General features: G+C 51.2%; 1 protein-coding gene across 1 annotated transcript; it reads left to right on the top strand.

Annotated features, from left to right (window-relative positions):
- The first annotated feature begins 1,179 nt into the window (after nt 1-1,179).
- Nucleotides 1,180-22,758, top strand: LOC135193194 (receptor-type tyrosine-protein phosphatase alpha-like). Its single transcript, XM_064176735.1, has 26 exons — nt 1,180-1,223; nt 2,842-3,084; nt 4,007-4,297; nt 4,651-4,748; nt 6,197-6,389; nt 6,525-6,633; nt 6,756-7,002; nt 7,258-7,297; nt 7,770-7,875; nt 8,045-8,112; nt 8,395-8,537; nt 8,670-8,757; nt 9,348-9,418; nt 9,838-9,874; nt 10,552-10,649; nt 15,992-16,108; nt 17,096-17,253; nt 17,332-17,467; nt 17,670-17,819; nt 18,006-18,105; nt 18,619-18,698; nt 19,107-19,241; nt 19,643-19,768; nt 20,844-21,001; nt 21,258-21,393; nt 21,879-22,758. The coding sequence occupies exons 2-26, from the start codon at nt 2,844-2,846 to the stop codon at nt 21,951-21,953; spliced, it is 3,201 nt and encodes a 1,066-aa protein (XP_064032805.1). The 5' UTR covers nt 1,180-1,223; nt 2,842-2,843; the 3' UTR covers nt 21,954-22,758.
- Nucleotides 22,759-25,054: the final 2,296 nt, after the last annotated feature.

The raw sequence follows: 25,054 nt of genomic DNA, 5'->3' as shown, positions 1-25,054 counted from the left end.
GAGCTCAGGCAGAGACATACGTCCAGGCACAGGCAAACTCCAAAGTCGGAACCCCAAAGGCGGGAAGACCCCCAATAGTTATAACCTTTGCTAGACAAAGGGCAGAGTTACCACACCTTAGGCGCGACAGCGCACGGCCAATCCCAGCCTGGCTCCAGCGCGGGAACTCACAGGGCAGTCCTCCCCCCGACTTCACGGCTGCAGGGCAGGCGAGAGTGGGGGGGAAACCAGGCGGCTTTTCCCCTTTCCCCCCCGAAGTCCAGGCAGGAGAGGAATTTAGGGGTACAGGACTCCAGGACAGCGTGTGTGTGCAAGCAAGCAGGGTAACGAGCAAACGAGGGGTGCGAGGTGCAAGGGGAAGAGAGAGATGCCTGATCAAGGCAAATGCAGTATTTTTATAGTGTCCAGAAGAGGTGTGTTCAGCCAACTCAGGCGGACTTACATGAAATTTACAGATTGGTACAGAGTTATAATCAATTCATACATTGGATAATTTTTACCAAAAACAACCTATGGTACTACCCAGGGGTCAGCCTCCAACAGATGTTCATCGGGTGATGAGAATGCATGAGAACCAAGGTCTCTTATTGCAAAACAATAGCCTATGTTTATAATTTTGCCCCTCTGGGAGAGAGATCTTCCCAGAAACTATACGGCTGCTGGGACAGCAGCTGCCGTCATACAGGCAGATAGAAAGCAATGGTTTTGACTTTTTTGATGGCTGACCTTTATGTGAGCCACAACTAAATGTACAAATAACGGTTTTGCAAAAGGGCAAGAGGGCTCTGCAACCCTCCATGACAGTCCAGCATCACCACCTTGCCCCAGGTACACACTGCTTTCCTACAGTTGGGTGCCCATGGGTTTCCTTGTAGTTCTGAATGCTGACACTACCATCAATCATGGCAAAGCCTCAGTCCTCCTCTTGACTTGAGCATGCCCAGTCCCTGAGGAGGAATCTCACACTCTCTCCCTGACAGAAAAGTGCCCAAAAATCAAGAAGGATGAAGGACTTGAGTTTTCACCAAACAAAACTGACTACCAATCAAATGAAGAACTGACACTAACCTGCCAAGGAGGTCTCAAGCCAACATTCCCCATGGTCAAATGTGCAACAGAGTATCTGAATATGGGTGCTGGAAAACAAGCCTATCGAGGTGCCTGGTGGGGCAGGAACAGCACAGGTGCCTGGGTGCACATTGAGGGGGCCATAGGATGTATTGGTAAGTGAAGCAGCAGCAGCTCTCTGATGTCCCCTCTCTCCCTTCTGTGCTAGTTTGAAGCTCACACCTTCACCCTCAACAGCCAGGTGTGACATTGCCTGACTGAGCTGCAGGCACATCATGGTCCCTTCTTGGTGCTGTGTTGCCTGTGCAAACTGTTGAAGAGGATAGTTCAACCCAAAGACAAAAAAAAAATAGTAGTGCTAGCCAAGCAAAGAGCAAGTCAAGTGTGGGGCCATTCAGATGGCTGCTAGGGCCAGGTGTAGAACCCAGAGCTAGCATGAAAATGCCCTGGTCCTTGCTGTGCCTCCAGGTGCCACCTTGGAGTGTGCAGGGCTGCTCATTCCCCTGCCTGCCAGTGTAAGTGAGAGACTCTGGGGACACCTACTATAGCCACAGGAGTTGGAGTGAGCTGAAAGGAGCCTGGGGACTGGGGCTGGAGGCTGTGGGGTATGCACCTGGGGGAAGACTAATGCCCTTCTTCAAGTGGTGGGATGCAGGGCTGCCACAGGCAGGAAAACAGCTGTCCTTAGTTTGGGATAGCCATGCTGAATATGAAGATGGCTATGCACAGCAGGTAACATGAGGACCTCCCTACTTGAGGCTGTAGGAGAAGGCTTAGAACGTCAAGAGACAGAACTGCATGGATGGAGGACTGGATGAGTGCACAGAGTGCTCTCTTCCAACAAGCCTTGTCTGTGGGTCAGATTCTGACAGATGGACACTATCTTCCCCCTTCCTTCGGGGGCTGGAAGGGGCTAGATAGACACAGTCCAACACCATTGCCCCAACGAGGGCAAGTGATGGGTTCTGCACTTTGGCCACAACAACCCCATGCAGCACTACAGGTTGGGGACAGTGGCTGGAGAGCAGCCAGATAGAGAGGTACCTGGGGGTACTGGTTAACAGAGACTGAACACGAGCCAGCAGTGAGCCCAGGTGGCCAAGAAGGCCAATGGTATCCTGGCCTGTATCAGGAATGATGTGGCCAGCAGGACCAGGAAGGCAATTCTGCCCCTGTACTTGGCACTGGTTAGGCCACACCTTGAGTTCTGTGTCCAGTTTTGGGCTCCTCAAGTTAAGAAAGATGTTGAGGTGCTTGAACGTGTCCAGAGAAGGGCACCAAGGCTGGTGACGGGCTGGAGCACAGTCCTCTGAGGTGAGGCTGAGGGAGCTGGGGGTGTTCAGCCTGGAGAAGAGGAGCCTCAGGGGTTACCTCACTGCTGTCTACAACAACCTGAAGGGAGGGTGTAGCCAGGTGGAGGTTGATCTCTTCTCCAAGGCACCCAGTGACAGAACAAGGGGACACAGTCTCAAGCTGTGCCAGGGCAGGTTTAGGCTGGATGTTATGAAGAAGTTCTTCACAGCAATAGTGATTGGCAATGGGCTGGAGTGGTGGAGTCAACATCCCTGGAGGTGGTTAAAAGGAGGCTGGATGAGGCACGTAGTGCCATGGTTTAGGTAAATAGAAAGGTTAGGTGGTAGGTTGGACTCGATGATCCCAGAGGTCTTTTCCAACCTGGTTGATTCTGTGACTGCTGGGTATTTCTATCCTGTCAGTTGCCCATGCTCTACTTCATCACCTCTCAGCCCACATAACACCTTTCACCTCTGCCAGAAATGTGCCAAAGGCCACAGTGGGACTCAAGACTGCAGCTGGCACCAGAAAAGGAGAATTACAAGAAGAACGAAAAAGTGATGCTGAACTGCACTGATGGTTTCCAGCCACCCTTCACCAAAATCAAGTGTTGGAGCCAAGTCCAGTCTATCAGTCATGGGAAACCCATACACAGAGGAGTTTGGCTTAGAAAGGACAGCAGAGGAGTCTGGATCCCCATTCAGTCTGGTGTGGGGTGCTTTGGTAAGAGAGCCATCAGGAGCTCTCCTGGTTGTACCTTTCAACTCCAAACTAAGTGATTGATGATATCCCACTACTCGCCCCTGATCCAGTTTGTCAACTCCCATTCCAACTAACTCTCACTTTCACCTCTGCCAGAAACATGCAAAAGACCTCGATGGCACCCAAGAGTCCAGCTGGTACCAAACCAGGAGAATTATGAGAAAAATAAGGAAGTGATGTTAAGCTGTCCTGATGGTTTCCAGGCATCCTTCACCCATGTCAAATGTACAGGCAAAGCAGAGTCTGCAAATCACTGGAAACCTGCAAACAGAGAAGCTTGGTTTGGAAAAGATGGCGGAGGTAGCTGGATCCCCATTCAGACCACTGTAGGGTGCACTGGTATGTGAGACATCATGAGCAGGATGGTTCTTTTCCTGGGGCAGGATGATGGGAGTGTATCTAGGTGAAACTGAGGATGGAAAGTTCATAGTTTCCCCATGGGACCAGTGCAGTGAGGCTTGATTACTGTAGGAGCAGCTTGTGCAAGGTCAGGATGAAATATGCCCAGATGCAGTCTCCCATGGAACAGAAGATGACTGCAACCACACATGTCAAAGGGTGAGAGGGCAGAAGGACCCCTTTGTTGCTCCATGTGAGCTGGGATGTAGCTTAGCTGGGGACACACTATTTCTGTGCTTCCCTCTGTTCCCCCTCAGTGTCCAAATGCTTCAATGAATGGGGGGAGGTTAACTCACTTGGGGAATTCTCCCAAAAGGTCACGTCCAGCTTCTGAGCCCATCCTGACCCCCAGATCTTCTGCTCCCTGCCTCTCGTTTTCCCTCCCATCCAGATGGGTGGGGAACAGAGCCTTCTGGCTGCAGCACACTTGCAAGGCTGGAGAGGGCCTTAAGGAAGTCACCCTCTTGCAACGCGTCCTTCACAGAGATCCTTCATGTTGACCCCGGGACCTGGGAGATTTCCAGCACCAGCATCAAAGTCAGCTGGACCTGTGGGCTCCTTGGTGCCTGCCAGAACATGCAGGCCATGTGCCGCCTGGCACAGCCTTCGCCCCCTCACTGTGAGGCTGAGGAGGTGGAGGGAGAGGAAACGCTGCATGGCCAGGAGGGAACATTTTCATGTCCTCTGCTCCAGCCCTTCACTGACTACAATGTCACCATCACCCTGCCCCCCAGCACCATCCTTTTCGCATGGTTGATCAGGACAGAGGGAACAGGTATGTGCACAGGGGTACAAGAGAGGGGAGACAGTCCTGTGTGGTGTCACAGGGAGGGGAGCTGGCAGCTCAGCTCAGCTATCTGCCCCAAGCAGCGGCAGATCTGGGGATCAGGGCAGCTAGGAGCCTCTGTGGCTCTGGGCAAGGGCCAGTGCAGGGCCCGGGAGCAGGGCATGCCCCCTTCTTACTCTTTCTGCTGCTGCAGCAACACATGGAGCTTTGGTGGGGGACAAAGCCTACTTCAGGGGTGCCTTTGTGGCCTGTGCCGGGGGCCAGGAGCTGCTCACACCCTCTTCTGGGCTCAGCCCCTCCTCACTGTGCTTGTGCTTGACTGCATCCTCCTGTGCTTCCAGTGCCAGACAGACCAGAGGAGCTGTGGCTGGATCCCAACACCAATTCCCTCAGGTGGAAGGCGCTGCCCTCCTGCAAAGGGGAGATCATTGCAATCCAGGTACCAAGAGCCCACGGACCGCTGGTAACCTCCTCACCTCGGCGGGCACCTCCCTGCCTGGAAGCCTGTGCAGCGGCCTGGGGACAATGGCGAGGGGAAAGCCTCGAGTCCCTTAGGTACCAGGAGGCACAGGAGCCTACCTGGCTCTCAGGAGCCTCAGCCTTTGCTGTCTCACCTCAGATGCTCCTCCTGCTGTGGAGCTGCCCACAGAGCTGCTGGGTGCTCCCTGCCCTCTGGGCTTCCCCTGGGCTTCTGCTCAGCCTGGGGTCTGGCCAGCTTCTGCCTTCATCTGCACCCTGGGTGACAACTCTGCTGGGGTTGCCTGCCGAGGCTTCCTGCAACGCTTGCACAGGCTTCCTGCCACAGGAAAGCCTCACTGAGTCACCCTCTGAAATCCCTCTGCTTCTCACAGACTTGCACCGCCCCTGTGGGTCTGAGCAGTGCCAGAGCTGCCTGCTCCGGCCGTGGGTTTGGGGCTCTTGCCACAGCAGAGCCCTGCTTTGTGGCCCTGAGGAGTGGGGACACCCTCACCAGCCAGGCCTGTGGCCTCCCTCAGGACAGGCCTCTCCCTGGTCCGACAGGCTCCCAGGCACGCCTGTGCTGTGCTCCCCTCGGCTCTCCCTGGGCAAAACAGCCTCGCTTCTATCACAGTATCACAGTATCACAGTATCACCAAGGTTGGAAGAGACCTCACAGATCATCAAGTCCAACCCTTTACCACAGTGCCCAAGGCTAGACCATGGCACCAAGTGCCACATCCAACCTTGCCTTGAACTGCCCCAGGGACGACGACTCCACCACCTCCCCAGGCAGCCCATTCCAGTGCCTAATGACTCTCTCAGTGAAGAACTTTCTCCTCACCTCGAGCCGAAATTTCCCCTGGCGCAGCCTGAGGCTGTGTCCTCTTGTTCTGGAGCTGGCCACCTGAGAGAAGAGAGCAACCTCCTCCTGGCCACAACCACCCTTCAGGTGGTTCCCTGCCCCCGGCTGCCGCTCTCCGCGAGAAGAATCCTTTCCTCTCTGCTCTCGCTTAGCTCCTTCCCGGCACATTGCCCACAAGCCACAGCCACAAGTCCCTGGCAGCAGTGAAGATGCTCCAGGGCCTCATGACAAGTTCCAGTGGTGTGCTGGCAAACGAGGATCCTCCATCTGTAGCCCTCTTCAAAGGAGCAGCCTCCCTCTTGCCCTCACTTCTGCCCTGAGGCTTCATGCTCTGCTCAGCGAGGCAGCTGCTCTGACGCCTTGGCGCTTGCCTCCAAATTCCTCCTCTCCTCCCTCGCCTGCTTCGAGGTGCGGTGCAGGGCCGAGGCTGCCGACGGCTCCTCTCTGGGAGAGCTCCACCAGAGCAGCGGGCAAAGCGCAGCTGCTTGCGGGAGCTTTGCTGTGCCTCAGTGTGCCGGGAGCAGGTCCCGCAGCTGCTGCCCTGCGCCTCTGTGCCCTGTCCGCAGCTGAACATCACCAGCTGGAGCGTGCGGGACGGAGGCTACCTGCAGGTGGAGAGGCTGCGCCTGGGCGGCTCTGCCACCGAGCATCCGCTGCCTCGGCACGGCCCTGGCAGCCGCTACGTGGTGACCCTGCAGGGCGTCACGGACGCCGGAGCTGGGGCTGCGGCCCGCTGGGAGTCTCCGGCCAACAGCTCGGGTGAGGCTCGCTGCGTCTGTGTGCCCAGCCCTGCGGCCGGCGCTGCCGCCGCTGCCTGCCGCTGCCCCTGCTCCCCGCTCGGCCCCTGCCGGGCTGCCCGCTCATGCCCAGCGCCGGCGCCTTCCTTCCCTCCAGACTCTCCGCAGCCTCTCAACCTCAGCTGCCGCAGCGTCCACGACGTTTCCGCAGCCCAAGGGACAGCCGTGCTGCCCCTCCAGCCCATCGCCCGACCTCAGGAGGCGAGGTGAGGGCAGCCCCTGGCAGCTCCGCTCTCCGCAGCCCCGACGTGCTTCTCCCCACTGGCAGCCCTTGCCCACAGATACCTCCCTCCTGCTCTCCCCTTCCCCATCTCTCCCTGCCTCACAGGGAGATCCAGCTCCTCGTGGCCGCAACGCACAACATCTTGGCGCTGGAAGATGCCTGCTCAGAGGAGCCACAGCCCTTCAATGCCAGCTGGCAGCCTGGCACCTATGTGGCCGCCGTGCTCAACCTCACAGCCCCCACTGACTTTGTGCTGGGCGATGGGACCCACGGGCAAGGTTACCACAACGCTGCCCTCCACCCGGGCTGGGACTACACAGCCCTTCTGCGCCTCGCCCAGCGCTCGCAGCAGGTACCCGTCGTAGGAGGCCCTGCTCTCTGGGGACGCTGCCAGCTGGGGCTGGGCCCCTTGTCGGCCTTGCTCAGTGCTGCATGGGCTCTCTTACCAGCCCTTGTGCTGACAGCCTGCCTGCCTTGGCACCACAGTGTCCCAGCACCCTTTGACCACAGCTGGAACACCTGGTGGCTGTGGGTGGGAAGCCTTTGCCTCCAGGGCAGGCAGTGGGGCAGGAGTGGCCTCAGGTCTCCCTCCCATCTCCTCCAACAGGCACAGAAGTTCACCTGCATCTGCTACAGCTTCTCTGTTGGTAAGTGGGCTCCTTGCTCCCTGTGTCTGATCCCTTTTTCCACATGTACCCCTTTCCCACTCTGGCTTCTTCCTGTGGAGGGGAGTTGGCCGAATGCAGGTGTGGTTCAGTCTCACTGTCTTCCATTTTCATGGAAGTTCTCTGGATCTCTATGTAAATTGTCTTTGGGTGACCTTTGAGCACTTCAACAAGTGTCGTCCCCAATGGCAGCTGGACTGTTCATTATGCTTGCCATTATTGCATATTGTCCCTCTAGTTCTCGTGCTGACCCTGTGCACGTGCAAGCCCCGAAATGCTCATGCCTCAACAGGCTCAGGCCATGGAAAAGATACTCCACAACTTAGTTATTTTCAAGTACAAAGACTGTTGTGGGAGAAGAGCAAATCTGTTTTGCATCCCATACCCCTACATCACCTCCCAACACCTTTTTTAGCATGTGCAGAAACTTATGCCTGGGTTTTGTGGTTTGCAGGGCAGGAATCAGTGCCTCTGCTGAGCAGGATGCCCATGGTTATAGCATTAGCAGCACTTGTTGCACTCCTGGTACTGGGGATTTTGCTGATCTTCATGTTCTTCAGGTCAGTATGTGCCTCATCTCTCCTGCTCTCTCTGAGGCATGCAGCATCTTGCTTTCTCAAGGAGTGTCCAAGTGGACACTGAGTCAGAGGTAGGGCTGTTATACGGGAAACAGCTTCTTCTCTGTCTCTCTCTTATGCTGGTCTACGGGTCTGCCTTCCTCTTTTGCAGGCAAAAGCACAACAGCCCAAAAAACATGGAGAACAGCAGTTCTATTCCCCTACAAACAAGCCGAGAAGGTGCAGTATGAGCAGAGGCCCTGCATGCTTTTTCTGTACATGCCATCTGTTAAAAGCACAGAGAGAGTGCTTACAGGCTCTGTAAGGCACTTACAGGAACAAGAAGTTCAGATCCGGATGGTATGGGGAGACACTTGTCAGAAGAAAGAGACCTCTGTAGGGAGGGACAACTCAGGGTTTGATGGTCTCCTGACCACCTCAATGCCAGCTCAGTCTCAGCTGTAGAGCTCCAGGGCCAGCCATTGTGTGCATACTAAACTCCTGACCTCAGGTTTTCCACAGGTGTGTGCAAAATAAGCACACAGATCCCAACGGAGGAACTGCTGGAGGCTCTGAAGAGATTTAAGAGGACAGAAATAGAAGCAGAGCAGACAGAGGATGAATTAGTTGACACATATGGCGCTGGGCGTCTGAGAGAGTATCAGGTCTGATTTAGCTTTGCTTTCCCACCTTGCACACCCAGTCCTCAGCCTTTCCTTGGGTGTGTGATGCAGCTGGCCTTGGCCAGCCTCAGAACATGTGGCAGTACTGAGTGGGCTTGTCTTCTTCCTCTGCAGCAACTGTCCTCCACTTTGTTGCATCCCTGTAATACTGGGAATGAGCCGTGTAATCAGAGCAAGAATCGCTACAAGAGCGTCATCCCATGTAAGCAAAGATCTTCAGGGCTTAGTATAGGCACCTGGAGGTGGTTGGGCAGTACAGCATGCTGGGCTAGTGTAGGTGCTTTCAAGTTCTTCAGCAGTGCCAGGATCCTTGGCTTACCCTCCCTCCGTTGCCGCTGAAACCCAGAGGGATTTTCCAAAATCACAGTCTTGGCCCCATTGTTTTACATCCAGTTGGAGATCTTTGTTCTGCACCTCAAATCTTCGTGTAAGCATAATCATTCACCATTGTGCTCCTGCTGTTAGTTAATGCTGAACACTGCCATCCAGAGGTGGCTGTTTGTGGGAACGTGCAGGGAATGACTCCACTTCTATCAAAAATCAAAGCTCCTCTGGGTCCCACATACTGTGAATATTTGGCCCTTGAACTAACAATCTTCCCTAAAAACACACTGCATTTCCTGATGCGTCCTGTGAACTTTCATCTCACTAACTTCTCTTTAAACGTGCCTTGAGGCCTGGAGTGCTGCTGAGGAAGGAGCATATGGGCCTGGTCTTTCCTAAATTACCTCTTTAACCTTGTCATTGCCCCAGAGAGATAGTCCACCACCTCCCATGTCCTTTCTCTTTCAGATGATCACTGTCGCGTGGTGCTGCAGCCCTCTGACACAGGGAATGGCTACATCAATGCCAGCTATGTGGATGTAGGTAGCAAACAATTGCTGCTCTGGGTGGGGTAGAAGTTCCTGGGCAGCATGGGAGAGGTGCCTGGCTGAATGAGGACAGTACTGTTTACATGAGTTACCCCAAGGTCTGGCACTTGTTGCCCTCAACTGTTGGCAGATCTTTGGGTGCCACTTTCCACACATCCTCTCTGAGCTGCCTGGAGTACTCTGGGTTTGTACGCAGTTTGCATCTCTAACAAGAAAGGGGCCCATGTGAAGGGACAGAAGCTAAGATGCAGTCTGAGTACCTACTCTCTGTGGTGGCCAAGAGTGGTGCTGTGGGATGTGCTGTGCCAAAGGTGCTGGGCAGTGATGTCCATGGGGATGGGTCCTTAATCTCATTCCCTGTTGAGTATTTTACCTACATGACCGGAGCTATTCCAACCTCTTTCCCACAGAGCTACCGGAGCCCACGTTTCTTCATTGCAGCTCAAGGTAGGTGCTTCCAGCTTTGATGCTCAGGAGATGCCAGTTACTGCTCTGAGCACTCTGAGGAGTGGGGAACTGGTGTGGCAGTCTAGGAGCTGTCAATGACTCAGTCCAAGGCCTTGTATCTGTCCAGGTTTCTATCCTGGACAGTAGTTACAGCTGCTACAGGACATGGTCCTTCCACTCACAAGCCTAGTTTCTTTTGGCAGCTGATGTCGACAGGGACAAACTTGCAAGTGCCTGACACTTCTGCACTTGGTGCACTTTGAGACAGACTGCTTCCAAAATTCCAAAGCTGGGATGAGTCTGTCTGCCCTGTGCAGCATGTGGCAATCAGGTCTCAGGCTCCTTGAAAAGCTCCAGAAATGCTCTTTCAAGAAAAGAACCCTAAATGTGGGTGCAATTTGTAGTCATCTTGAGGGTCTGAATGGAGGACTCCCCAAAGCAGCAGTGAATCCCCTATGCGTCCTGGGCTCACCTGCCTCCTCTCTTCCTTGTTTCAGTTTCTAACATGGGTGATGAAGCCAAGGTGTCTCTCTGCCAGTTGCTGCTATGCCGTGTTAGTCCCTAAGCATAGGAAAGTCTGCAGTTGCTCATAGCCTGGGAATGTCTGAGTTGTGCCTGGGAGAGCTACTCTGCTACAGCTTGAACACTGACATAGGGCTCTCCTCTTCCTCCTCAAGGCCCCTTGCCTGGAACTGTGGTGGACTTCTGGCAGATGGTTTGGCAGGAGAAGATCTCAGTCATAGTGATGCTGACGGGCTTAGTGGAGCAGAACAAGGTAGAAAAATTATCTCATCCTGTGCTCAGTTTAGGCCTCCATGAAGCCCAGACTTTCTTCTCTGCTTTGCTGTGCTCCCAGTGTAGGTGTTGATGGGAGACCTTATCACTCTTGGCAGCTATCTGAAAGGAGGTTGTAACAAGCTGGGAGTCAGTATCTTCTCCCAACAAGTGATAGGACAAAAGGAAATGGCCTCAAGTTGTTCCAGGAGAGGTTTAGACAGAACAATAGGAGAAAATTCTTCACCAAAAGGATTGTGAGGCACTGGACCAGGCTGTCCAGGAAAGCATAATGGTGACTGAGGAATGGACTCTGATCTTGTGATCAAAGACCTTTTATTAAAGTACCTGAGGGATTATATATCCTTAAGGTGGCTGATGCAATTATACAGACAGCATAACAATGAGCAGCTGTGTCTTTATCTAACATAAAGCAAGCACTATTTCTTCACTAACTCAAAGGCATCGCTGCTTCCTTATCTAGAAGGTCATAGCAGCCTATGAACAGATACCTTCTCCAGACCAGCACATCAAAGCTCTATACCCCCACGATTTCTTGCTCACAAGTACAGTTTTGTCCTTGTTATCCATCTGATACTCTGCTGATGTAATCCCCACATCTCCTCCTTCTTTGTTAATAAAAAAGAACCCGCTTAATTGTTCAAATAACACAGAACACATAATAATATACAGAGAAATATAAGCAAGCATCCTAGGCCTACTTTTAACAGCAATTCTATCCATTCTGTCAGATTTGCCAATGGCATCCTGGTCTGCATCAGGAACAGTGTGGGCAGTAGGACAAGGGAAGTTATTCTTCCCCTGTACTCAGCACTGGTCAGGCCACACCTTGAGTGCTGTGTCCAGTTCTGGGCTCCTCAATTCAAGAGAGATGTTGAGGTGCTGGAATGTGTTCAGAGAAGGGTGACAAAGCTGGTGAGGGGCCTGGAACACAAAGCCTATGAGGAGAGAGGCTGAGGGAGCTGGGGGTGTTTAGCCTGGAGAAGAGAAGGCTCAGGGCAGACCTCGTTGCTGTCTACAACTACCTGAAAGGACATTCTCCCAGGCAACCGTCAATAGAACAAGGAGACACAGTCTCAAGTTGTGCTGGGGGAAGCATAGGCTGGATGATAGGAGGAAGTTTTTCACAGAGAGAGTGATTGGCATTGGAATGGGCTGCCCAGGGAGGTGGTGGAGGCACCATCCCTGGAGGTGTTCAAGAAAAGCCTGGCTGAGGCACTTAGTGCCATGGTCTAGTTGATTAGCTAGGGCTGGGGGATATGTTGGACTAGATGATCTTGGAGGTCTCTTCCAACCTGGTTGATTCTATGATTCTATGATTTCCAGATTATCAAACTATCCAAAACCTCCATCCTGCCTTAACTCTCTAACTCCTTCTTGCAGATCTCTAATGCTTGCACGAATTGATACAGTGATCAGAGAGGTTCATACAGCACATTCCAGCAAATTCTCCACGACCTTGTGCTAACATTAACAAATTTATAGCGGTTCTATTTTGCAGCAAAGCATGTCTAATTGAAGCTGTGTCCAATAACAGTTTTTTCACAAGCCCCTGAGGACATAGCATCTTTTATCATCCTGTCCTGCCTGCGCTGCACTCATACCTGCACTCCCTCTTTTTTTTTTTGGGTTGAGTTGCTTTTTTTGTTTGTTTGTTTTTTATTTTAATTTTGAGCCCATGGCAGTCATGGGATTCAGTCCTAATTCAGATGTCTTCTGGTTTCCTTTACACACAATCAGTCTCAGATCAATACCATCGGTTTCAATTAAGCCACGGCATATGATTACTCTTAGGTTAGCCAACTTCCACCTTGTAGGCACGGCCACCACTGCACTTAGCCTTCATTCAGGTGCATGGGACTTTGTGCCAACCACAGGCTGCCTGGCCTGCTCTCCTCTCCCAGATGTCTCTTTTTGTAACAGAGAAATCCACCTCTCATGTCAAGGTCTGGCATGGCATGTGTGTCCGACAGTCAGTGCCTGTTGGGTTGCAGCCAACAGCAGAGCTAGAGGATCTTCTTGGTGGCAAAGAGAGGTAAATCCAGCATTGCTCCTGACCATGACAGGAGGTGTTTTGTTGGCCCTAGTCCTTTCACCTGGTTGCCAATGCAGAGCCTCATGTACCTGATCTGCTAAGAAATGACTACTGTGGCAAGGCAGTGGCATACCTATATAAGTAGAACAATCACAACAAGATATAACAGTGTTTTTGAAGATGCTGGTGACTGTGAGGTTCCTAGGGGTGTTTTGCCTATGTGTTGATTTCTGTATCATCAGCTGAACCGGCTGCAGAACTGATCTCTTCAGCTTGTGATACGGCTTGTTTTTTCTTGCTGCTATCCACGGAGGGCCTGTAGGTGGCAAAACACAAACGCATCCCTCCCCTACACTAACGAACCTTCTGATCCTTTCTAGGCTAAAGCATGTGTGAATGTTGCCTGTGCTGTGATGTTACAGGGAATGCTTTTCTTGTGAAATGACTGCTGAGCGGGCAGGTCTGATATCTGCTTTATTTTCTTCTTGCACTGTTCTAATTGCAAACAAACTATGTATGTGACTCCATAGTTATGATCTGTTTAGTTTTTAATCCAGTTAGATCTCAGTCTATGTGTGAAAACTTAATCCTGCAACTTTTGCCTACTGAGCTCTTGCCACTGTACTGTAATAACTTCCCTATTCTTCTAAATCTTGACATAATCCTTACTTTAAAACATTATTACTAATGTAAAGAAGAGACCATAAACATTCTATAATATCCCTATTCTAAACTCTTAACCTTACCTAATACTAGAAATCTATACCAAAGCAAAAGAAAAGGAGGCTGGATGAGGCACTTAGTGCCATGGGTTAGTTAGTTAGAAGGGTTAGGTGATAGGTTGGACTCGATGATCCTAGAGGTCTTTTCCAACCTGGCTAATTCTGTGTGATTCTGTGATTATACTAAAATCTAACCTCTGAAGGAAAACAGAAGATTTTATATGACACAGAACTCTTTTTTTTGAAACACCATGGCACACGGAAAAAGTCTTAAATCATTTCACAACTTATTTATTATTATTATTATTTATATGTTATTATATTTACTAATTACAGAATCACAAAAACATTCAGGATGGAAAAAAGACCCTCAGGATCACCAAGTCCAGCTGATAACCCTGCTCTACAAGGTGCCCCCTAAATCACATCCCCAAGCACCACATTCAAACGACTTTTGAATACATCCAGGCTTGGTGATTTGGGTAGCTCATCCCAATGCCTGACCACTCTTGCTGGGAAAAAAAAATCTTCTCCTAATATCTAGCCCAAACCTACCCAGCTGCAGCTTGAGACCATTCCCTCTTGTTCTATCATGATTTCTGTGAAAACAGACCAGCCAGCACCAATCTCTCCACAATGACTGTAATGTAGCAGTTTCCCATTGACCCATTCATATTTTTGATATTACCATATGTTATTATAATTAATTATCATAATTAAATAACAAAGATTTATCATATTCTGTGATAATTAGTGACTGGCTATGATATTTTAGTATAATTACTGCCTAATATGCCACATTATAATTACTTACTATTTACCATTGTAATGACTTAATACCCATCATAATTCTTCTTCATTATTAATTACTCATATTGTTCACATACCCATGCCTATACTGCATAAACTGTCACTTTAAGAATCCAAGAAGTGGCTGCCAAGAGGAGGGAGGGGGAGAAGAACCAGTCAGAGAGGCAGGCAAAAAAGCTTGCAGAGAAAGCTATCTCTTCACAAAGTGACACAAGAAAAAAGAGTTACACGGCTGGGACTACTGATTCTCTGAATTTCTTCAGGTGGTATGCATTAAACCTTATTTTAAAATGTAGTCTTCTGAGTTTTCAACCGTAACACTTTTCTGGAGTGGAGGGATGAGAGTGTTTATCTGCGATGTTGCCTGCTAATCGATCATAAGACTATAAATCCTTCATTCACAGAGCCGTAAATCAAGTGCCAAGCTTTAAAAACCACAAGCCTGAGCTCTGCCTGTTCTCAACAGGGAGACCAAAGCTTAGATGAGGCAGGGTGGACGCCGTTCCAGCGTTGGAGGCTTAGCGCTTGGCGGCAGCTCCGGGCGGGCAGCCCCCGCGCTGCGGGCGGCCTGATGTGTTGGGAGGAAAAGGGTCAGGCTCTTTTTCTGCATCTACTCAGCCTGGATCAAATGGATCCTCATTAATACACACCGTAGACAACTGGAGGGTTTGTTGCCCTTGTGGTTTCTCTAATTATAGTGGTTATTTCGCAGACATCTGTAGAACAAAGAGTTTATGCACCCCTTCCGTATTGAGTGAGTGGAGCCCTTTTTGCTCCCTACAACTACCTGAAAGGAGGTTGTAGCCAGGTGGGGGTTGGTCTCTTCTCCCAGGCAACCAGCGAGAGAACAAGGGGACACAGTCTCGACCTGTGCCAGGGCAGGTTTAAGGCTGGACGTTAGAAAGAAGTTCTCCACAGAAAGAGTGATTGGCACTGCAATGGGCTGCCCGCAGAGGTGGGCACTTAGTGCTATGGTTTAGTTGATTACAAGGTGTTAGTTGATAGGTTGGACTCGATGATCTTCGAGGTCTTTTCCAACCTGGTTAGTTCTGTAATTCTGTGAAACCTTCAGAATCATCTTTGCCTGGCTCAGAGTTGCTCTTAAGCGCTTCAAAAACAGTTTGCCCGCAACCCTGCTGCCGCCTTATCGTTTCGCATAGCACATCCCCGCAGCTTAACGCCCACACGATCCCAAGCTTTCGAGTCACATTCAGCCTTTGTAGTTACTGAGGGATCCTGAAATCCGCCAGAGCGTTCCTGGAAGAACGTCTGTCTCAACTGTTTTCCTTTAACAATGCCTTTAAAGGTGCTCAAAATACTTTCTGTTCTTGTGTTAATTAATTTCTCATAGCTCACAGCCGCTTGCCTCGGGTCCAACGAAAGGTTAATTGCCCGGGCAACACTCGTCGGTGTGGTGTGTTTCTCCCTCTTCATCTGGGGACATGTAGCTGTTTGGCTGTGCTTCACTGCCTGATCCTTCCTTTCAGGATTTCAATCCCTGTATTTGGGCGGCATTTAATCCCCGCAGAGGTGGTTTTTGAAGGTATTTGAAAGACGTGTAGGTGCGGTGCTTAATGACATGGTTTAGTGGTGGACTTGGCAGCGCTAGGTTAACAGCTGGGCTTCGTGATCTTAAAAGGTCTTTTCCAATCGAAATGGTTGTAAGAGGGCAGAGTGCAGATTCACATGGCTGCTGGTTTGCAGTACACCCTTTGTGAGTTTGTCAGTGCTTAGCTGTCTCACTGCCGTTGACAGAACAAGTGTGAACAGTATTGGCCAGAGCAGGAGCAGGTCTACGGGGACTTTATCGTGACACTTAACAACACCAAGACCACCACAGGCTTTGTCACACGCATCTTCTGCCTGCAGAAGGTAAGCCTGTCATGTAGCTGAGATGCAGGGTGCTTTTGGGTTTTAGCAGCAGTGGTAGCTGTCAGCCAAGACACTCTGAGATCTTGAAGGCTCCAGCACTAGCAAGTCAGTGCTGTTATCACTGGATGCCATGCCAGAGCAACAGGCCCAGGTTTCTGTGCCAAGCAAAGGCAGTTGGTCAGCTTCAGTGGTCACTCCAGATGTGTCTGGACTGATGATGCATGTGAGCAGAACATGCATCATTAAAGGCTTATCTGAAGTGATCACAGGAGTATAAAAATAAAGCATCTAAAATGACATCTCTGCAATGCAGAATGATGGAGCAGGTGCCTGCCTGTCACCTGGGCTGGTGTGCACAGGGTCTGCATTGAAGCACTGTGGCCACTTACATGGTTTAAGGTAATTCACATAATGGCATTCCTCAAAATGGGTACTTCTGCTGAAGTTGTACCTCAGCTAAGCAGAAACTGAAGGAGCTGCAAGGAGGCCAAAATGAGTACAATACAAAGAAACTAAAGTTATGCATACTCTTGTCTTTTCTTATCTTGCCTGGAGGAAAGCATGGATGAAAGGTAAAGCTCCAAGAACACCTGATGGTGGGACATAGCCATTCATTAACTCAAGCCAAGTCAATGTGATGTTTAGGGAAAAACATATGTGTCTACATTCACACCAGTGCAGTAGAAAATACCTATTTTGAGGGAAGCCAGGGCTTTTCAATTGTTGTTGCTTTTTCTCTGAGACACAAGCTACATTTATTGGTCTGATATCACTGTTTACAGCACAGGACAGCAGGGAACAAAGTGCCCTTTGCTATCTGTAAGCTATAGTGGAGGAGTCACTTCGATGGGGATGCTGGATGGGAGCACTGAATACTGGTGCCTCTCTGGTTTTCTCCACTGTTCCTTGCTTGTTGGCATAAAATTAAATTATGCAAGTTTCCAGACTGGCTTCTGCTCCCTGCTGCCAGCTGTTTCTCCTCTGCAGGCAGGCTGTGCTCTTCCAAGAGTGGTGGAGCAGTTTCACTACCTGCTGTGGCCAGACCACGGTGTGCCCAGAAACCCTGCTCAGCTCTTGTGGTTAGTGGAGATGGTGAACAAGAGGGCTTTGGAAGCACCCACTGGACCCGTGGTGGTGCACTGCAGGTACTGAGCTGGGAGAGCTTAGGTGCTGGAGCAAGGCTGGCCGAGACAGCACTGAGCCCCAGTTCTCTGTATCCTTAGTGCAGGGATTGGGCGCACAGGTACCTTCATCGCCCTCGACTTCCTCCTGAAGATGGCGAGGGCTGAGGGGAAGGTGGATGTGTTTCACTGCGTGCAGAGGCTGCGGGAACAGCGAGTCAGCATGGTGCAGACCAAGGTGAGGAGAGTTAGCTGCTTCTTGCATGCTGCCAGGCTGCATATCTGTTTCCAGCCCCCTCCAGGGATGTGGATCGCAAAGTCACACTGGCCATGCCATTGGTGGTCTAGCCACAGGAACTGGAGCTGCCAGCTGATGGAGACTGCAGAATAATGTCAGTGGCATGTCCCAAACTGTGCAGCTGATCCATGTCCTCATGCAGGAGCAGTATGCCTTCTTGTACGAGGTGCTGCTTGAAGGGTTGCTCTGTGGCAGCACCGGGATCCCAGTGGAGAGCATCACCAGCCATGTCCGCTGTCTTCGAGAAGCTGAGATCTCAAGACATAATAATGCCCTGGAGAAGGAGTTCAAGGTACCACCAGGATCCAGTGCACTTGGTTTATGCTTGCTGGGACTGCTCTGTCGTGCTGCCCCACAGCAGGGCAGGGGAAGCAGCCTTCCTCAGATGTGAATGCTGATAGAGAGGCATTCCTCTGGGGTGGCTGAATAATGTGAGGAGTTAACAGGCAGGACTTACACGGCTAAATCATCTCTACAGGCCCTGCAGAAGTTTTCTGAGTTGTTCCAGCTCCTGCCATGCAGAGAGGCAGAAAAACCCAGCAACCAGCCCAAGAACCGCAAGCCAGGGATCCTGCCAGGTACCACTGGCAGGGGTAGGCAGCCACAGGATCTGCAGCCTGGCGTCTCATAGCAGCGGGGGTGGGTGGTGGGGGTGGGGTGATGCTGCCCTTGCTGCTTTTCGCCCACCTGCCACTCACAAGTTCTGTGCAAGGTCCTGTTTTCTGCTTGGCAATAAGTAGAGATTCCACCGGTCCCACCATGGGAGCAAGACCTTCCCTGCTTCCTTCTGGGCTTGCTGGAGCAGGCATGTATTTGTGGAATACAGCTGAGATAAACATGTCCCTGGGGGGGAGCCCAGATGTGGAATCAGGCAGCAGTGAGGGAGCATGGGCCTGCTGTGCCTCCTCCCACGGGGTTTTGGCCAGGGTGTGTCAGGCAGCCCGGAGCTGCCATGGCCAGGGGCTGGTGGTGCCTTTCCAGCCCATGCTGCAAGCAGCCCTGCTGATGCCGCCGTGTGTGGGGGAAGCGCCATGCCTCTGTGCGGAGAGAGGACAGCTCATCGTTTCTCTCTCTGCCCCTTGCCCCTGCAGCGGATTCCTACCGGCCCATCCTGATGTCCTCACTGAACGCGGATGGATCACCAGGCTACATCAACGCCGTCTTTGTCGACGTAAGGGCTCGGCCGCAGGCGCAGGGTGGGGGCTGCACTTCGCAGCAGGCACTCCTCTCGGGCACCGCTGCTCAGGGCAGGGGGAGACCATGCCACCCGGGTTTGCGGTGTGTCCCAGCTGCTCACAGCGACTTCCTAGCGGCTGCAGCCTTGCTGCCACCAGGAGATGGCCCCAGCCATCAGCCTAAGCCCTGCCGGCACAGGCAGCTCAGAAGGCAGGTTGTGCTAAGCTAAGGGCATGGGGACGTGGGGCTGCCCCGACACGGTGCCCGCTGCCTTCTTGGATCTGCCCCAGGCCTGCGGAGCCCGGGCTGCAGGAGGGCAGGGAGCAGTTCTTGCTGCCGGGGGGGCTCTCGGGGGCTGGGCTGTGTGACTTTTTCCTTGCTCACCGACTGCGATGTTTTGCAGACCTACACAGACGAGGACAGACTCATTATCACCCAGCTGCCTTTCGCCACCACGACAGTGGATTTCTGGGCTCTGGTGTGGGATTACACCTGCACATCAGTGGTTATCCTCAACGAGCTCTGGGAGCTGGACAAGGTCAGCAGTCCACATGCAGCCCTCCTCTCCCCGACAGCTTCCCACGGGACCAGACTGTGTTTTCTGCCTTTGTCCTTGCACGGCTCTGCTCCTGAGAGCCCTGTTTGCCACAAGCTGCTAGACAAACAAGGACAGTCCCACGGCACTACAGGGAGATGCCTCCTCGGTCTCATAGCAAGGGAGTGTTCCTCAGGTTTTGCTGTCCTTGGCCAGATGTCCTCTCAGCAGGAGTGCTGCTCTTCTGGCTGCTGCACTCTGAATTGGTCCCCAGCAGGCAGAGTACCTGTGTGTACACTGTGGGCTCTAGTGAAGGAGCTGGTGCACATCCATATGAGGTGCTGAGCTCTGCCAGGCATGCAGGCTGGGACTGTGTGTGATCATGCATGTGTCTCCCCTGCCAGACATATGTGGAGTTCTGGCCTACCCAGGGTGCAGCTGTCTATGGCCGTTTCCATGTCCATCTGATCGCAGAGGAGCCTGGAACTGCCTTCACAGCCTGGACACTTGCCCTCACCAATAGACAGCAGGTGGGTTCTTGGTGCAGAAATGGCAAAGTCCTTTGAGAGCAGGACCGATTTGGCTCCCACACTGGAAGGCTTTGATTTAGAGATAAAGACATAGCTAAGTATGGCAGAGGCCACAGTGGTCAGAGGCAACTGATGAGGTACTGAAGGGGCATTGGCCAGAGCAAGATCTTTTACCTTTTATTAGTCCAAAAAGGTGAGGCTACAGGCAGAGGTATATTTGTACACCTCAATTTGGAGGACAGTAGACATGGAGAGTTCATGCATTTCACTGTTGTTTTGTGGATGGGGACAGCTCTTACAAGTAGCTGGACACTGGGCTAGCATCCTGTGATGGTTTGGGGGTTACCCCGCCCCTCCCACACTTTGTATTTGCCCCAGCTAACTCAGACGGACCCTGGGAATATAGATGAAGCAATTTATTTACAGCTAGCAGAATTTACAAGCAGCTATTTACAATATATACAGTTATATACAATTATATACAGAAATATACAAAGGATAAACAATACAAAAGCACAACTCCCCTCCCAGAAACCTGAGTCCCCAGGAGGGGCTCTCAAACCACCCCAACACCTCCCCCCGGCCCTCTCAACCTTACCCCAGTTCTCAGGAAGAAGAGAGGTGCAGCCAAGAGGTTAGGGAGCAAGGTTAGTAGGAGCAGGGTTAATGAGATGTGACCAGGTCTAAGGCAAAAGCAAGAGTGAGAGACAAAATGGAGAATGTTTTCTTCTTCTTCCCAGAGCTCTCAGCGAGACTGTGAGAGAAGTTGACATCAATTGTTTTCATTTCACTGCCTGTTATCTAGTTCTTTTACCAAAACATTCCAGCTTGCTTCAAACTAGCACACATCCTTATGAGCGGCACTTGCTGCTCAGCTCCTGTGTGCTTTGTCCATCTTCTTGTCTCAGAGCACTCAAAGGAGAAGTGCAAAGTCTGGGACTGGGCCATCCCACTGTGGAGCAGCTCCATTGATCTAGTATACATGGCTAAGCCAGGACTGACACACTGTGCCCCCCTTCCCTCCATGAAATTAGTGGGCTTCTCTGCCCACCCTATTGTTTTTCGTCCCCACTAGCCCAAGAAGTCTGCAATAGAGGTCCAGTTGTGGCAGCTGAAGGACTGGCCCATGCAACAGCCTCTTCCCCCACACTCTGCTACCATCATCAGCCTTCTAGGGAAGGTGGAGACACACCACCGGCAGAGCCGAGATGGGCACATTCTTGTCACCTGCTGGTGAGTGATGTTTCTTGGAGGAGCTGTCATGGCTCAGCCCAGGCCGTGTCAGTGGAGTCACAGCTGCATCTTGGGTGTACATACGAACATAAGTTCATCTGTGTTCAGGCAGAAAGGCCTCTCTGTGGAGATTGGCTGGGTGCAAAATCTGTGAGCGTGGTCACCCTGAGAGCTTGCATGTCTGCTGGAACACCTCTGGGGCTTAGCCAGGCTAGGTGGTCCCAGAGCAAGTGACTCCCCTTGCACTCCTCTGCAGGGACGGTGCCAGTCGGAGTGGGATCTTCTGTGCTGCTAGCTTCCTTTGTGAGCAGATCCAAAGTGAGGGGCTGGTGGATGTATCTCAGGCTGTGAGGATGGTGAAGAGGCGGCGGAGACAGATGATTAAAGATGTGGTAAGTGCTGACTTCAAACCTAGCTGGGGTGGCAACACCTGAGCAAGAGCCACAGCCTTCTTTCTGTCACTGGGACATTACCTACTCACTTGGGCAGGTTCTGTAGATCTAGATGGACACCAAAGCATTTGCGGGGCTGAGCTGCAGCTATGTGGTCCATCTGGCCTGCTCAGTGTGGGGCAACACTGGTGGGTGGTCAGCTCTAGCCCACCTATGGCTAAAGATCATCACAGGGTGAGCACCCTGGATGGGAGTGAACAGCAGATGTGTCATGCCATGGACTCTGGCTTTCCTCAACAGACCAGCTGGCTCCTGCATTAGGGTAGCCCAACCCTCAGCTACTGGATCCTCAGTGGGAGAAGGTGGAATGCAAATGGGATGAGGAAAGTGGGCCCTACCTATGCTTGCTCAGGAAGCTGCTGGCAACCAAAGCTTGCACTAAGTATTGGTGTACCAGATTCTCATGTGCATCCTTCTGTCCTCAGGAACAGTATGGACTCTGCTATGAACTAGCCATCAGTTACCTGAATTCATTTGAAACCTATGGGAATTTCAAGTAAGGCATGACCACAGCCCATCTCTGGCCAGACTTTGACTCTCTTGGCAATCTTCCATTAGTAACAGTGGAAATCAGGGAAGTATACATAGCCTGAAAATGCTTTACTCCCCTGAAAAGCCACCCCAAAGATACTCTGTGGCTGGAGAGCACAGGCTAGACTCTCTCCAAATTGTATTCAGGCTTTGAAGTGGGAACCTGACCCTTTACCCAGAATTTGTGCAGAAATATAGCTAGCATCACAGCCCGAGTGTGCAGACCAGAACAGAGGTACCAGGACTTGTCCTATATGTACTGGGGTAAAGAGCTGTCCCATCCCTTGTCCCCCCAGGTGAACCTGGAGAAAATAGGGAGGTAGCAACACCAACACCAAGGCTGTGTTTTGCCTGGGCAGCACCAAACCAATATAAGATCCACAGGGTCAGGAGTACAGAGTATCTGTCCTACTCTGGGAGAAGCATGAAGCCCATGGCCAACAAAAACCAAGAAAGGAACAATCCACAGTCCTGTAGGGCTAGCCTGGTTCTTTCTATTCCACACATTCCCTTTCTGGGGCACCGTCTTCCTGATGCTGATCCAGATGCCGATCCAGCTCTGTCAGCTCCAGAGAGGCATCCTCAGCATCCTGTCTGACTCGACCACGGCAATCCCAGATTGTGGTGGCAACTTAGATATCTTAGATGTGTTTCCAGCAGGAGCTGCTGCACCACAGGCACTGGTTCTGTCTTTACTACTCAAGAGGAAGGGGGATCTCAGAGCCTGGACTGATGCCATGGTTCTGCCTTTTGTCTCACTAATAAAAACTCTGTACCGGCCATGGTTCAGCTTTGATCTTCACTCTTCCTCCTGCCTGACTTGGCACAGGGGCTGCAAAGGAGATGAGAGCACACAAATCCCTCTCCGCTTTGACCACAGCATGAGCACAGAACACAGTACTGCCCAAGATGTTCATTGAGGGATATCTCCCTTCGCTGATTTCCACCACAGACCCCATCTAAACTCACATGAGAGACACCCAGAACACCTTTAGGGATCAGAAAAACTGTCAGGCATCACTCAAGGGCATAGGGTCACACATCACACACAAGAGAAAAATCGAGTTAGGAGTGATTTGAAATGAGCCTTTATGCAATTTAGCTTGGTTTTCAAAGTTTCTAAGTGTACACTTGTAGCTTGAGGCCCAGGGCTTCAGCAACTCCAGCTACTCATGTTGAGTAAGTAAAGCTAAGCAAACAGTACAACGTGGTAATATTAAGTGATTCATTCCACATAAAACTTAACTTATTTAACTGATATCTCCTTATATCAAGAGGCAGCCTTGCCCAAGAGGAGAGTTGCCTGGTGTGCAGTCCAGTTACTGTCAAGGGAGAATTCAAATTTGGCTCATCTGCTGCTGTTTCACTGATAAAAGATCTCGTTGCTGGAGATCGTGGCCATGCAGCCACATTGCATAGCAGGGAGAGCCAAAAGGTGGTTCACTTAGGCTGTCCTGTCATAGAACACTTTGAGTTGGAAGAGATCTTTAAAGATAGTTTAGTCCAACCCATCCTGCAGTGACGTCATTAGATGACATCGCTCAGAGCCTCTTCCAGCCTGACATGGAAAGTTCCCAGAGATGGGACAACCTGAGCCAGTGTTTCACCACCCTCATCATAAAAGCTTTCTTCCGTATATCTAGTCTGAATATACCTTTTATTTTATGTTTAAAACCACTATTCCTTGTCCTGTCACTGCAGGCCTTGCTAGAAAGATTGGATGAGTGTCAGAAGACTGTTCTCAGTGGTGTCCAGTGACAGGGTAAAGGGCAGTGGATACAAAGAGGAACACAAAAGGTTTCATGTAAACATGAGGAAAAACTATCTTCATTATGAAGCTAAAAAAGCACTGGTAAAAGCTCCCCACAGACGTTGTGGAGTCTGTCTCTGCAGGCATTTAAAACCCATCTGGATATATTCCTGTGCAATTTACTCAAAGTCATCCTGCTCTAGCAGGTAGGTTGAACTAGAGGATCTCCAGAGGTCCTTTCCAGCCCCCTACCTTACTGTGATTCTGTGATTGTCCTCATCTTTCTTAAAGGTTGCTTTAAGTACTGAAAGGTCACAATAAGGTCTCCCCAGGGGCGTCTCTTCTCCAGGCTGAATAACATCAACTCTCTCAGCCTGCCCTCATAGCAGAGCTGTTCCAGCCCTATGATCATTTTTGTGGCCTTCTCTGGACCCACTCCAAGAGGTCCATATCTTTCCTGTGCTGAGGACTTCAGAGCATGAGAACGTAGTAGTCCAGGTGGGGTCTCACCAGAGTGAAGTACAGGGAAGGAATTGCTTTGCTTGACCTGCTGGAGATGCTTCTTTCAGTGTCACCTAGGGTACAGTTTCCCTTCTGGGGTGCAAACACACTATCGGCTCATGTTCAGCTTTTCACCCACCAATACCCTCAAGTCCTTCTCTACACAGCTGCCCTTAATCCCTTCATCCCTCAGCCTGTACTAATATCGAAGGTTGCCCTCAATCAGGTGCCTTGGTCTTTGCATTGTTGAACCTCACAAAGCTCACAGGGGCCCACTTCTCCAGCTTGTCCAGGTCTCTCTGGATGGCATCCTGTCCTTCAGGCATGTCAGCTGTACCATTCAGTGTTATCTGCAAAGCTGCTGAGGATGTAGTTGATCCCATTGCCGATGTCATTGATGCAGATATTAAATAGCCTTGGTCCCTCTGCAGACTCCTGATGGACACCACTTTATCATGGTTATGGAACAGAGCGGTTGGCTCGTAGCTCGCAGCTGTCTTTTTCCACTCGGCTACATCATGAGCTTCCCAGAGGAGCTCTTGATGTGGGTCTAGTTAAGACTCCTTGTTCCTTAGGTATAGGGTCCAGACTGCTGCTGGCTTGGTTGAGGGGTGTTGAGTGCATCTGTCAGAACCTCCTCACAACAAGGCAGTTTCCTCCCCACAGGAGGGTGTTACTAAACAAGAACAATGAGGGCACCCAGAAGGAGCAACAATGGGACAGGCAGACCTCTCCAAACCTGACATGGAATGTTCCTCTCTTCCAGCCTGACATGGAATGTTCCCAGACCTTTATTATTTGTCTAGACAGGGTCTCAAA

This window comes from Pogoniulus pusillus, chromosome Z, assembly GCF_015220805.1.
Source record: "Pogoniulus pusillus isolate bPogPus1 chromosome Z, bPogPus1.pri, whole genome shotgun sequence".
Classification (NCBI taxonomy): Eukaryota; Metazoa; Chordata; class Aves; order Piciformes; family Lybiidae; genus Pogoniulus; species Pogoniulus pusillus.
The sequence above is the reverse complement of the archived record's forward strand: the minus strand, read 5'-3'. Positions and strand labels throughout refer to the sequence as shown.